Consider the following 15,048-nt stretch of genomic DNA (forward strand, 5'->3'; position numbering starts at 1 on the left):
CCTCAGCAGACAGCCAGACCCAGCACCAGTCAGCCACAGGGGGAAGGGAAGAGACACCCAAGCCTCAGAGGGTTAGAAGGGGCAGGTGGAGGACAGCCAGCCCCACCCTCCAGTGGGAGTCCAGGGGGCCAGGTAGGGAGAATGGGGGCTATAGCAGACAGAGAGGGCCAAGACAGTGGGGACAAGCAGCCAGCAGCGGGCCAAACTGAAGCCTTACCAGCCAGGGAGGAAAAGCAGCCTCAGCAGCTCAGAGCCACGCCCCAGCCTGCAGCCCAGCTGGAAAGCAATAACCTAGCCCGGGGGATGCTAGGAGCTAAGCAGCTCTAGGTGGAGCTGCCTGAGGCATTCTGTGGGAGAAGATGGACAGCCAGCCAAGGAGGCTCAGCTGTGCCTGCATTCAGCCTCAGCTCAGCCAGGGAGGCTGGGCAGCCAGCCAACAAGGCACAGGTGGACCGGCCCAATGCTTCCAGCCAAACGAGCACAGGTGCAGCTGCCTAGGCCAGCTACGGCCATGGGTAGAAGGCAGCAGAAGGGCGTGGTTGGCAGGTAGAGCATGGCTAGGCTGAAGGGATAAAAGGGAAGCCCACCCACAGGGTGGGGTGGGTTGAGTAGGAGTGATAGAGTGGAGTTGGAGCAGAGCAAGAGCGGCGGTGAGGAGGAAAGTTGATGGAGGAGGAGATGGTAGAGATCAAAGGGGATGAGTGCCACAGGTTGAGCAGGCCAGAGAGTGGACTGAGAAGGAGTATGGGTGAGGTATACCGCCCCTCCTTCCACAGAGCAGGGCCCTGTCACCCCTTTGACATCAGGGCCAGACATATCGGTGCCCCGCCTAGCAGCGGCCGCCGCAAACCCTGACAGAAATAACCTTACAGCTAAGGAGGCAAACCACTTAGGCCCCAATTTACCTACAATAGTGTGACTGCCACTGTCAGCAGCACCATAGATGTTCCCAGCTCAGTGTAGGCACATAAAAAAACCATTAACCCATGTGGTTTATCTTGACAGCACGTAACATGAAATACGATGTGGGTATTATTTAAGCACACTGGTGTGGATCCAAAGGTTGCTTCCTGCCAGTATAAATAACTTCAGCCAAAGGAAGGGTGGGGGTGATTTTCACCAATTTTCCTGTTGTGTTGTAGTCCACTGAGCTCCCAGAAATGCTTTTCCTGGTAGAAAGAGAAACTGGCAAAAATTGCCTTCACTTCCCCTGGCAGTTTACACCAGCAGAAAATTACTTCTGAATCCAACCTACTGTCAAGGCAAAGCAAGTTGATGAAAGATTATGCACTAATGTATCTTGGTATGTGAGCAACTGTGGAGCCAACAGTAGCCATGCCATTACAGAAACATAAAAAGGATCTTAGATAAAAACAATGCTGTGCATATTTTCTTTCATATTTTATAAAAGTTTCTCTGCTATAGTGTTTGAAAAAACTTAATACACAGCCAAGCAACTGAACAATAAAGAGATATATCACCACAATTGGTATTTATCAGGTAAAACACAGACAAAACAATAATTGTAATGGAAACAAAGCATATACTTTTAAGAGCCAATAATAGCTTAATAAAGGTAAGCACAGGATTACTTACAAACTGAGTTTCACTCGTTTGACAGCATACTCTCTCTTATCAATTCCATGCTTTGCCTTGAAAACACACCCAAATGCACCACGGCTAATTCTCTTTATATCTACAAATTCCTCAATAAACCTGTTTGAAGAAATGAAAGTAAAATTTAGTGTTATATAAGGCAAAATCTTTGAACATATTAAGGTGGCAATACAGCCGCACGATGGTGACAGTTCTAGATCCAAGAGGTCACGACAGAGGATATAGAGATAATATGCCCTGCTTCCATACACTAATCCTTAGATCAGATTATTATAACATTTACAGTCTGATCCTATATACAGTTACACCCCCCTAAATCACAGAATCATAAGAGTTGGAAGGGGCCTTATAGACCATCTAGTCCACGGCTGGCCAAACTTGCTTAACGTAAGAGCCACATAGAATAAACGTTAAAGCTGCAAGACATGATGTACTGAAGTGACTTCAGAGAAAGAGGCAGATTTGGGGGAGTGCCCTGAAAGTGACATCACAGGAAGGGGCAGGGTTTGGTGCAGTATGCTGGAAGTTCCATCACTGGGAGTGGAGTTTGGGAAGTGCCATCACCTGACCTTTGACCTGGAAGTGACAATACAAAAGTGATGTCACAGCCTTGCTAGGCACCACCCCGAAGTCCCAGGTATTTTCCAAGTTGGACCATTTGGATCACTTGCCTTGCTACTCTTAAATGAAATATGCAGTGAGGGAGGTCAGGAGAGTTCCCACATACTTGGCTTTCTGCAAACAATGCAAAACTGAATTATTCAAAAAGGCTTTTTTACTCACACAAGTCAGTGGTATTGTAGGGAGGGGGGTCTGGGATGTTTCGCCAATAAGTTGGGAACCATAGGCTCCACCATTATGTTGCTTTACATATTATCTGTTGCTCTGAATATGTATATACTGCTTGTGCTTCAGGTTGTCTAATGTCGATCCTAGAATGGATTATGTTCTGTTTCAGCAATCCTGTATTGGATCCTTGCTAAGGCTATGTCTCTGTAAACTTGTATTCGTCTACCCTATGACATTGTTTATAGAAATGTCCTTGACACTGTATGGAAATGCCTACCCTTGTCCTTGCTACTGATCGTACTGATCTCACACTATGTAATCCGCCCTGAGTCTCAGTGAGAAAGGCGGACTATAAATGTCATAAATAAAATAAATGAATAAAATAAACATGAAAAGTATCTGAAAAGGGGAGGATATTAAAATGTATGCATGGTAGGAGAAGAAAAAATAGAAAAGGCTTGGAAATGGAAAAGATCAAAAGGCATAGTTGACAGGAATGTAAAAGTTGGGGAGATCAATACAAAACCACGGATGGGTTCCCTTCCACCCAGCTCCTGTAAAGGCAACTCAGCCACCAACTCCCAGCATTTCCCCAAAGGAAGGGAAAGGAACCCCCACAAACACACACCACGTGCAATTCTCTCTCTCCCCACTGCTCCCTTCTATCCCCTAAGTGACAACCTTTTAAATAATTAACAGCAATCATGTGATGTCTCCCTCAACCTCTTCTTCAAACTCATCATCCTTGTTGCTCTTCTCTGTATCCATTCCAATTTGTCCACATCCTTTCTGAATGTAGGCCTCCAGAACTGCACACAATACTCCAGGTGGAGCCTGACCAATGTGGTATATACCGGGATAATGACATCCTGTGATTTGGATGTTATGCCTTTCTCAATACATCCCAAGATTGTGTTAGCCTTTTTTGCTGCTGCATCACATTAATTGCTCATATTTAACTTCCTATCCACTCATATCCCAAGATCTTGTTCACATACACACACTGCTACCCAGAAGTGTATCCCTCGTACAGTATGCACGCTTTGCATTTTTGTTAGCACTACTCATGTTAAATTGTATTTTATTCAAATCTGCCCACTTTTCCAGTGTGTTTGGATCTCCTTCAATTCTATCCCTGTCTTCATGAGTGTTTTCTATTCCTCCCAGTTTGGTTTCATCTACAAATTTAGTAAGTAAGCCCTTCACATCCTCATCCAGATCATTTATAAAAATATTGAAAAGCATTGGGCCCAAGATTGAACTCTGTGGCACTCCAATGGACACCACCCTCCAATCAGATGTGATGCCACTCATAATTACTGTTTGGTTGCAATTATCCAGTTCCCTATCCATCTAACCATTCTAGAGTCCAGTCCACAGTCCACCAGTTTATCCATCAGAACATCATGAGGAACCCTGTCAAAAGCTTTACTGAAATCCAGATAAACTACATCAACAGCATTCCTGCAATCCAGTTAGCCTGCCACTCGATCATAGAAGGAGATGAGGTTGGCCTGGCAGGATCTGTTGGGGACAAATCCATGTCGGTCAGATGCTTGCAGATTGACATCTTGTTTATTTATTTTATTCGATTTATACCCCGCCCTCCTCACAGATGGGCTCAGGGCGGCTAACAACATTAAAAGATACATTAAAATCACAGAAACATAAAATCAATAATAATTTTTAAAAAATCATTAAAATCATCTTTAACATCTGTTCCAGTATCTTCCCTGGAACAGAGGTTAGGCTAACTGGCCTGTAGTTCCTAGGATCATCCTTTTTCCCTTTCTTGAAGATTGGGGTGACATTTGCCCACCTCCAGTCTTCCAGTACATCACCTGTCCTCTAAGAGGCCTGGAAGATGGTCTACAAAGGGTCTGCAAGCTCTTTTGAAAGTTCTTTAAGCACTCTTGAGTGCACCCCATCTGGCCCAGGGGATTTGTACACATTCAGTGCAACAAGGTGCTTCTCTACAACTTCTCTGCCAGATGGAGTACCAATATATCTATTACAATCAACCACAAAGTAGTGGGAAGAAGTTTTGCCCCCTCCTCTTTTCTATGATAAATGATTCAGAGTGTATTCCACCCATATGGAAGAAAGTTCTGGTGGTACCGATTTTTAAGAATAAAAAGAAAAGGCAGGACCCACAGAACTGTCGCTGAATTACCCTCCTCTCAGTAACTGGGAAACTATATGAAGCTTATTTAAGCATAAGATTGAAAGAATGGATAGAGGAGTAATAAATTTTGAGTGAAGAACAAGGTGGGTTCCGCCAAGGATGCTCTGCAGTCCATCACTGCCTGGTTTTGGCCCATTTGATTGAAAAGCATACTACTACAGTAAATAATCATTCATATGTAGCCTTCATGGACTTACACTCTGCATTCGATAGTATATCAAGAACTAGACTATGGCAGAAGCTAAAGGAAACCATGATCAGCAGGCGCTTGCTGTGGCTACTGACTAGATTATATCACAACACAGAAGTGAAAATCAGACGTAGCCCTGAAGGCCAGACTACAGATCCCATCCCAACCTCTAAAGGTGTCCAACAAGGTTCTTTTTTATCCCCTTATTTATTCAATCTTTACCTCAATGATATTGTTAAAGCAGTTTCAAGACCTACTCATCATGCACCCATGCTCAATAACCAAGATCGTTCAATTCTAATTTATGCTGATGACACTGCATTACTATCTCACACATCGATAAGATTGAAATGCATGTTGGCTAGTTTTAGCTCCTACTGTGCTGATGAAGGCTTAACTATAAATACTGAGAAATCCAAAGTTGTTGTCTTTGCAAGAGGATGCAGCCCGAAGAAAAAGGACTGGAGAATGGCAGATACCAACACTGAACAAGCAACAACATTTAGATATTTAGGAAGTACATTCTCTCAAGACCTATCTTGGAAAAATCAGTTCCAATCTATCTCCTATAAAATAACACCATATTTAAATGCCTTGAAAAGGTTTTTTCACACAGAAGAAAGGAAACATTATCCTGCAGCTATAAAGACCTTTTGGGGTAAAATTAATCAAATGATATTTTATGGTGCTGGAGTGTGGATTGAAGGTATATCTGAGTCTATTGATTCCTTCTTATTAAAATTCCTGAGAAAAATAACCAGGTTACCAAAATCTGTATCCCAGTACAGCTATCCACCAAGAATTTGCAGTCACTTCTTTAGAATCAGTAGCTTGGCTCGATGCATTTAGACTCAAAATCAAGATCCTTTTTAACAAAAGATCTAAACTCCTTTTTAGATTAAGACAAGATCTCTTCCAGAGTAAATGGAAGAGGTTGGTTGATCAGAGAATGGAACAATTAGGCTTTACTCCAATGTTACTACTTTCTGTAGGAAGTGAGAAAACTGCATTCCAAAGGGTCAAAAAGCAGGGTTAAAGAGCCAGTTTGGTGTAGTGGTTAAGTGCGCAGGACTCTAATCTTGAGAACCAGGTTTGATTCCCCACTCCTCCACTTGAAGCCAGATGGATGACCTTGGGTCAGTCACAGCTTCTAGCTCTCTCAGCCCCACCCACCTCATAGGGGATAATGATGACATCTTTTGTAAACTGCTCTGAGCGGGTGTTAAGTCATCCTGAAGGACAGTATATAAATCAAATGTTGTTATGTTATTGCTGCTAGATTTCAGAAGCACAAATCAACAAGCAAGAAGGGCATGTTCCCTTGTTTATAATGGACTCGAACATCCAGACACTTTATCAGCATATTTTAAGTCCATGATGATACCTCAATATCAAGATATTTTCTTGGCTGCTAGACTGAACGCTGTATTAACTCCAGAAATTAAAGGTCATTTTTCTGAGAATTCTCTTTTCAGAACACAGATGTTTCTGCAATACAGGGAGGTTAGGAACCTTGGCTCATTTAGTTATTGAATGCACACATTTCAGCAAGGAGAGACAAAGATGGATTACTCCTATACTTTAGGCTGATCCTGCACTGGGCAGGGGGTTGGACTAGATGGTCTGTACGGCCCCTTCCAATTCTATGATTCTACTTGAGAAGAATGAACTCACAAATATTAATCAGAGCCTTTCTTTTCTTTTACATTACCAGGAAACCATACATTACCATTTGGAGGAGGGCAGGGAGCTGTTCCAGTTGGCAGCAGAAGGTAGGACCTGAAACAATGAGCTTAAATTACATGCACAAAGGTACCGGCTGGATATTAGGAAGAACTTTTTCACGGTCAGAGTAGTTCAAAAGTGGAGTCAGCTGCCTAGGGAGGTGGTGAGCTCCCCTTCACTGACAGTTTTCAAGAAGAGGCTGGATGAATATGTCAGGGCTTGCCGCGGCTGCCGCTGGGCGTGGCGCTGGGCGGTCAGCTCCTGACATCACAGGGGGGCCAGGGATTCTGCATGACCCTGCTCTGTGGAAGGAGGGGCGGTATACCTCACCCTGACTCCCTCTCAATCCACTCGCTGGCCTGCTCAACCTGGCCTGCTTACCCCCTACATCTTCCACCATCTCTTCCTCCCAGGCCTCTCCTTCAAGCCTCCACTCTCCTTCTTGCCTTTTCCTTGGCTTCTCTCCACTCCAACTCCGCTCCATCACTCCCACTCAAACCCACCACCCCAGAGCTCTTCCCAGCCACCCTTTATAGGGTTTCCTCTCTCCGCCCCGCCCTCCTTCCAGGCTTGTTCCTTCTCCTGACCGGGCCCAGCTGTGCGTTCCTCCAGGTGTTTCCCTCCAACCACTAATCCCTCCTGGGCTTCTTTGCCTTGCTGGTAGGGTGGGGTTGAGTGCGAGCCATCCCCAGCTGAGGGCTCCTTGGCCTTGCTCACAAGGAGCTGCCCCAGCCAGCCTCTGTGCTATTGAGCTTGCCTGGCCTTGCTCACGAGGAGCTGCCCCAGCCAGCCTCCGTGCTATTGGGCTTGCCTGGCCTTGCTCATGAGGTGCTGCCTTAGCCAGCTTCTGCGCTGCCTGCTCAGCAATGCTGGGCGGGGCTACCCATCTCCTCCCCCAGAATGCCTGTGGCAGCCCCCCCTGGAGAGGCTTGGCTTCTAGCAACTCCTGAGCCAGGCTGCTGTCTTCTAGCCATGGTGTGGCTCTGGGCTGTAGAGGCTGCTTCCTCTCCCTGCCAGGTAAGGGCTCTGCTTGGGCTGCTGCTGCTGCTGGTGGTACCACATTCCCCCTGCTGTGGCCCTTTCCCTCTGGCCTGCTTAGCCCCCTTTCTTCCCCCTGGAAGGTGGGACTGGCTGGTCTCTCCTTGCCCCCTCCACCCCTCTGAGGTTCTGGCCTTTTACCCCTTCCCCCTGGAGTAGGTAGGTTCTGGCCCTGGTTGCCAGCTTGGGGGGTGGGGTTGCTGCCACCCTTTTGTCCCCTGCTGTTCCCTCTTGTCAAGTCTGGGGGCTGGGGCTCAGACCCCGGACAGAATATTTGTCAGAGATGCTTTAAGCTGATCCTGCACTGGGCAGGGGGTTGGACTAGATGGTCTGTATGGCCCCTTCCAACTCTATGATTGTATGATTCTATTATTCTAGGTCACTGGCATCTTATCTTTTAGTAATTCAGTCCAAAATTAGAAAACTTTTGTGATTGGAGTGAGATTCTTTCATTATTATTATTGGTGGTGGTGGTAGTAGTGGTAGTTAGGGATGTGCGCTTCGGATATCCGATTTGGAAAAAATGCCCAAATCAGACCCGATTTGGAAAGATTCGGTATTTCCGAATCAGGGCCAGCATGCTGCGTAACTTGAAGCCAAGAAATAAAATCTTTTTGCAAGTGATTGTGTGTGTTCTGGTGATTCTCTGATGTTAGGATAGTTGTGGAACTACTGTCTAGGAGACTGTTGTGATGTTACACTAGTGCCATGTGCCTCCCCTTTAATGCTGTAACTGAAAGCTAAAAAAATAAAAATTTTAGAACTTGAATCAACGTGTGTTTGTGTGTTATTCCCTGGTGCATGTGGGGGTGCATGTTTGTTCCCATCATAGAGAACAATGGGGAGCGACTGGCCAGCCCGCTCTGGGGGTGGTGGGGAACTTGGGGGTGCATGTTTGTGGTTCAGGTGTGCTTTCCCAGGGAAGAGTTTGTACTCAGGAGTGTGCCCTCCACTGTGGCACCCCTGGCCTGTACGTAATTGCCCTGGGAAAGACAGTTTAAAAGTTCCCATCATAGGGAACAATGGGGAGTGGCTGGCCAGCCTACTCTGAGGGTGATGGAGAACTTGGAGGTGCATGTCTTTGGTTCTGAGGGGCGGCTTGGGGTGTGTGCAGTGTAGCCATGCTGTGGCTGTGGCCACTGGCAGCCACAATCCATGTGTTTCTGCTGTGTGGGAGTCCTCCCCACAGTAGAAATAAAATGGTGTGGTGGGAGAATCACCTTTAGAGGGCCATTACATACCCCCCCCCAAAGTGCTATCTCTCTGAAATTTGGGGAGGGCATGGTAGGACAGGTAGGAGCAGGTCCCCTGAACACTGGGTGCATTTTGCTTGCAAAATGCCACCTCAAGCCATGTAGAAAGCCCCTTTGTTTTTCCCCATAGGGAATAGTGAGAGTGGAGGAGGATGGGGGCACCTTTTTTGGGAGGCCATAAAATGGCCCCCCAAAGTGCAATCTCCCTGAAACTTGGAGGCAGGTGGGAGGAGAGGGAGAAGCAGTTCCCTTGAAAACTGCCCCAAGCCACCTAGAAACCCCTTTTGTATTTCCCCATAGGAAATAATGGAGATGGGGGTACGTTCTTTGTGGAGCCATAACATGCCCCCCCCCCCGAAGTCTTATCATTCTGAAACTTGGGGGTCGTTAGAGGAGAGTTAGAAGGACCCTACCAAGTCTGGTTTGCTTTCTAAAGAAAATGTGCCCCCCAAGCTCCCGGAAAGCCAGGAGCCTGTTCTCCCTTGTGCAGGGAGACAGCATGTCGATGGACTTTTGTTTACATCTAATGTCGTGAGATACTGTGAACATGCCACCAGTGTGCGTCTACCAGCAGAGGAATCGAACGGAAAAAGAAACTGACATAGGAAACAAGGACATTTCTTTATTGAGTTTCAATTATTGGTGAATCTGGATATCTTTGCACCTTATTGTAAGATTGTTGTCTGTAATCTGTATGATTCTGTTTAAATTACTGTATTGCAAGAAATAGGAAAAGTTGAGCACATTGCACTTTGAAATATACTGAGAAATTATATGTTGGTATTTTGTTTCCTGTGGGTTTCCCCCCCCCCTTCTTTTTTGTCTGTTCTCCATTGCAAACAAAGGCCAAATCTTTTAGAAGCAATTCGAATCGGGTATTCCGAAGCAGCTTGCCAATTCAGAATTCCCTTTATTCCAATTTTTTCCCTGATTCAGGTAAACAGAATCAGGAAAACCAAATCACCCTGGCCCTGCACACCCCTAGGTAGTAGTGCTTTGGGTTTTGTTTGTTAATGTGGGATCAGGCTCAAGGCTTTGGCCAAAAGAGCTATACTGGGAAAGGAAAAAGAAAGCAACTTCTTTGCTCATGTCAACCCGCAGCCCAAAAGCCATTCTTTGCCTACTACCATCTCAGGGGGGGGGGGGCTGTTCTCTCCAGGGAGAACAGCAGGCATTGAGCCTTTCTGCCTTCTGTCTGTCAGAGTTTCTCAATTTTCACCCAGCAATTAAGGTATCACACACACCCCCACACACTCACCTTTTATTTGCTCCACACGTATCTGAAGAGGCTTTGGCCTCTCTGACTGCTGCCCTACAGTGCCTAGCTACCCCTAGATACTCTTCTTTGGATGCATGTCCTTCCTTCCATTTCTTGAACATCTCCTTTTTCCTCCTTAGCTCATCACAGAGTTCACTGTTCATCCCCATTGGCTTCTTAAAGCCTCTACTGCATTTCCATCCTGCTGGAATGGTGAAAACTTGAGCCTGCAACAGCTCTTCTTTTAGGAGAGCCCATCCTTTAGTCACTCCTCTCCCTTCCAGCAATCTTGTCTATGGAAAAGTTCTCATCACATCTCTGTGTTTATTAACATCTGCCCTACTTAAATTTAACCTGCGAGTTTGGCTGCAAACTCCCTTGGTATCCTGCAGCAAAAGGAATTTTAGGAAGATGCAATCACTTCTCCCTAAGGTTCCTACCACCTTTACTCCATCAACCAACTCCTTCTTGTTGGTTAATATAAAGCCCAGTATGGCCAAGCCCCTCGTCGCTTCCTCCACCATTTGAGAAAGTAAGTTGTTGGTCAGGCAGGTCTGGAAGTTTGGTGACCATGGGCATACAGCAGAGTTGGTCTCCAAGCATACATCAGGGAGTTGAAGTCTCCCATAACTACAAGGTCACGTTTCTTGGATACCCTATTAAGCTGCTCACGGAGGGCAGAATCCACCTCATCTCCTTGGTTAGGCAACTTGTAACAGACCCTAACCACAATACTGCTTGTCCTTCTCTCTCTTATCTTTACCCAGACACTTTCCGCTGGGTTGTCACTCTCCTCCTCCAGCATTTCCTGACAATCAAGCCCTTTCCTCACATACAGTGCCACTCCACTTTCTCTACAACTCTTCCTGTTCTTTTTAAGTAACTCATGTCCATCCACTACTGTATTCCAGTTGTGGAAATTATGCCACCAAGTCTCTGTAATGCCTACTATCTTTCCATCTGCATTAGTAGATCAACTTCCTTCTTATTGCACAAGCTTTGGACGTTGTTACAGAAGCATCAGAATCCTTGCCACATTTCCCCTCTTTGATCTGGCCTTCCCAGCTAGGCCTCTTCTATTTGCTCTCCTTCTTCCCTCAAATTCCTATGCCATTCAAATTCATTTTAATCAATGGGTTTAAATGGGTATAATTCTTAGAATTGCACTGTTAAGAATCCCAGTCATATCTTCATATTTAAAAAAATGGGTTTTCAAAATTCATTTCCAAGGAATATAGAAACAGTAAACAAAGATCATGGTAAAGATGAAGATACACTAATTTCTTTGTTTAAGGCAATAAAAACGGTGTGTCGCTTACCGTAACTGTTGTTCATCTAGGTCTTCCGTGCAGGCACACATGGGACTGCGCACGTGCAGGCCTGCCAATTCCGGAGATTTTTATAGCTCAATATCCTTAGGGGGCGCTCTCGCCTCTCAGCATGCATGCACGGCTGTTTTCCCGCCGAAACAGCCCCTGAAGAGGCGGAGCACCCCTCACATACCCTCAGTCCTCTTTCGCCGCCCTACAGCAAGTTAAGTACCAAGAGAGTGAGCAGGGAAGGAGGGAGGGCATGTGTGCCTGCATGGAAGACCTAGATGAACAACAGTTACGGTAAGCGAAACACTGTTTTTCATCTACGGTCTTCCTGCGCAGTCCCACATGGGAAGATTACAAAGCTTAATACCTGGGTGGAGGTGCTGCAGATGCATCACATAAAAATCGAATGTAGAACTGCTGTCCCCACTGCTGTCTCCTTTCTGTCTAGGCTATCCAGTGCGTAGTGCTTCACAAAAGTATCCGCCAAGGCCCACGTCGCCGCTCTGCAGATGTCGTGAAGAGGGACACCCTTGAGAAGAGCCGCTGATGATGCCTGGGACCTGGTGGAATGGGCATGCACCTCCAGAGGACAAGGTAGGTTAGCACTAGTATAACATGTCAATATAGCCTGGACTACCCATCTCGAAATAGTCTGAGATGTCGCCTTCCTACCCTTTTTATGTCCCGCAAAACAAGCGAACAAGTTGGAGTCTAGTCTAAAAGGCTTTACCCTATCTAAATAAAAAAGGATAGCCCTACAGACATCCAGAGAATGGAGTGCTTTCTCTGCCTCCGAGGCCTGAGCAGGAAAGAAAACCGGTAAGGCCAGTTCCTGTGACAGGTGAAACCTAGACATGACCTTTGGCAAAAATTCAACCTTGGTTCTAAGAATAACCTTCTCGGGATGGAATTTCAAATAAGGGGGCTCGCAGGACAAAGCCGCTAATTCCCCTACCCTCCTAGCCGAGGTGACAGCCACCAGGAAAGCTACTTTCATGGACAAATAATGTAAGGGACACGTGGCCAAAGGTTCGAAAGGTCTAGACATTAAACAAGTTAACACCAATGGCAGGGACCACTGAGGAACAAGAGCCCGTATTGGGGGAAACAGGTTATTCAACCCTTTCAAAAATAATTATGCAGAATAATGGGAAAAAACTGACGTTCTGTCTATAGGCAGAAATAGCTGCCAGATAAACTTTAACAGAACTGTTAGCTAACCCCTTCTGCTTGACCTCCCACAAAAACTCCAGTATGTCAGAAAGGGCGGAAAGAAAAGGGTCCAAATCCCTCTGCCGACACCAAGCAGAAAAAGCGTAGGACTGTCGAGTGGACAGACATCGTGCATTTAGTAACACGCGAGTCACTGCTGAGGAGAAGGCATGACCTGTCTGATCAGCCAAGCTACAACAAGTATAGGGGCAGACTCTTCCCGCTTAGAAGCAACAAAAAACCAAAGGGAAGGCAGCGAAGAATTATATACTCTGCAGCTGCAAGAGGGTGTGGAACCAAGGTTGCCTCGGCCAGAATGGGGCCACCAGGATAACAGACGCCCTGTCCCTCTGGATTTTGCTGAGGACTCTGGCTAGGAGTGGGAACGGGGGAACAGCGTAACACAGGGGTCCCGACCACCCGAGTTGAAACGCGTCCCCACGAGATTTTAGGCCTACTCCTCCTCTGGAGCAATAAAGTTGAGCCTTGCGATTCTCTCCTGTCGCAAAGAGGTCTAAGCCTGGAAACCCCCACCTGGAGAAAATCGGGGTCAGATACTTGTCTTGGAGGGACCATTCGTGATTGTCCCTGTGAAGTCTGCTAAGATGATCAGCCGTAGAATTCTCTATCCCCAGGATATGCACTGCTTGAAGCCATACAGAATGTTCTATGGCCCACTTCCAAAGTTTCAGCGCTTCGAGCAAGACACCGTGCCACCCTGTTTGTTTATATAGAACATCGCCGTTGTGTTGTCCATCAGGATCTGGATGGACTTGTTCCTCACGGCATCTGAAAAGGAGATCAGTGCATATAAAACGGCCCTTAACTCAAGAAGATTAATATGCTCCTTGCATTCCAACTCGGTCCACACACCGTGTGCATAAGACCGTTCACAATGAGCCCCCCAGCCGAATAGAGAGGCATCAGAAGTGACAGACAGGTAAGTCTGTCGATGACCAAATTCTACCCCCTTGAACAGGTTAGAATCATCCAACCACCACTCTAAAGAGGACACTACCCCCCTAGGGACCGAGAGCCTCTTATTTTGGGAATCATGGCTAGGGGAAAAAGCTGAATTAAACCACAGTTGTAGCGATCTCATAAATAGTCTCGCCGGTGGAATCACTGCAGTCGTGGAGGCCATGCAACCTAAAAGAGTCTGGATAAACCGGACAGACTGGAAGCGACACCTTCTAAGTTTGTTAACAAGAGTCTTAATTTTAGATGCACGTTCAGTGGGCAAAAAGCACGCATTCCAGACCCCATCCAAGACTACCCCTATAAATTGGATGGAATGCACCGGGAACAATTTCAATTTCTTTTGATTAACAAAAAGTCCCAAATGGAGACACAGTGTTAGAGTGACGGACACCTGTCTAGAGATATCTGCTGCAGAATCGCCAACAAGTAGGCATTCATCTAGATACGGAAATATGCAGCAACCCTGGAGTCTCAAATGGGCCACCACCACTGCCATGCACTTAGTAAACAGCCTCGGGGCAGTGGCCAACCCAAAAGGTAAGACTCTGTATTGAAACACCCGCTGATCATAAACAAAACGTAGAAATTTTTTATGTTCAGGGAAGATAGAAATATGAAAGTAAGCGTCCTTCAAGTCGAGGACCGCAAACCAGGAATGTAGGGGTAAAAAGGTCAACACCATCTGCAAAGTGACCATCTAAAATTTTCGAATCCGAATAAACTTGTTCAGGCCCATAAGGTCTAGGATAGGCCTAAGCCCTCCATCTTTCTTCTCCACCAAAAAGAGGTTGGAGTAAAACCCCAACCCAGCGGAATCACTAGGGACTTCCTCAATCGCCCCTTTTTGTAAAAGAGCAGTAAGCTCCATCAAGATCTCCGTTTGCGGAGGTTCCGAAGGAAAATCAGGGAGTCGTAAATAGGGTAATTCCAAAAATTCAACTTTATAACCAAACTGAACTATAGAAGAAACCCAAACATCAGAACAAACGGAACACCATTCACTCCAGTATGCACTAAGCCTGGCCCCAAACGTGGGGTCAGGGCCCTGTAGTTGTCAGAATTGTTTGTGAATCTGGGTTTGGTCCTTAGCCTGTTGTTGTTGGGAGCCAGGCTTGGGACGTTGGCCTTGCCTCCGTCTGGAAAATGCAGACTGTGGGCTCTGGTAGCTCCTGTGGGGTTGGTAAGCATACCCTTGATAGGGTTGGTATAGTTGTTGTCTGCTGCGCTGAAAGGACCTATAATACGGTCTAGAAGAATGTTGTGGAGCCTGATGGAGGACTCCATACAAGAGCCAGTGAGACTATCAGTCCTCTTTTTCGAGAGGTACTCATTGGTTTTCTCCAAAAAAAGTGTGGCTCCCTTGAAGGGTAGGTCTTCCACCCTGTTCTTCGTCTCTGTTGGGAGAGCTGTCGTACGAAGCCACGCATACCGGCACAGAACAACTGCCGAGAGGAGTGACCTAGCAGAGGTGTCCACCATGC

General features: G+C 46.3%; 1 protein-coding gene across 2 annotated transcripts in view; it reads right to left on the minus strand.

The window, feature by feature from the left end:
- Positions 1-15,048, minus strand: part of EIF2AK2 (eukaryotic translation initiation factor 2 alpha kinase 2) — a 53,198-nt gene that overhangs the window by 14,751 nt on the left and 23,399 nt on the right. For both annotated transcript variants that reach the window (XM_054973785.1, XM_054973869.1), the window contains exon 10: positions 1,597-1,716. In XM_054973785.1, coding sequence (XP_054829760.1) covers positions 1,597-1,716 — 120 coding nt within the window. The remainder of the gene's footprint in view (positions 1-1,596; positions 1,717-15,048) is intronic.

Source organism: Eublepharis macularius, chromosome 1, assembly GCF_028583425.1.
Source record: "Eublepharis macularius isolate TG4126 chromosome 1, MPM_Emac_v1.0, whole genome shotgun sequence".
Lineage (NCBI taxonomy): Eukaryota > Metazoa > Chordata > Lepidosauria > Squamata > Eublepharidae > Eublepharis > Eublepharis macularius.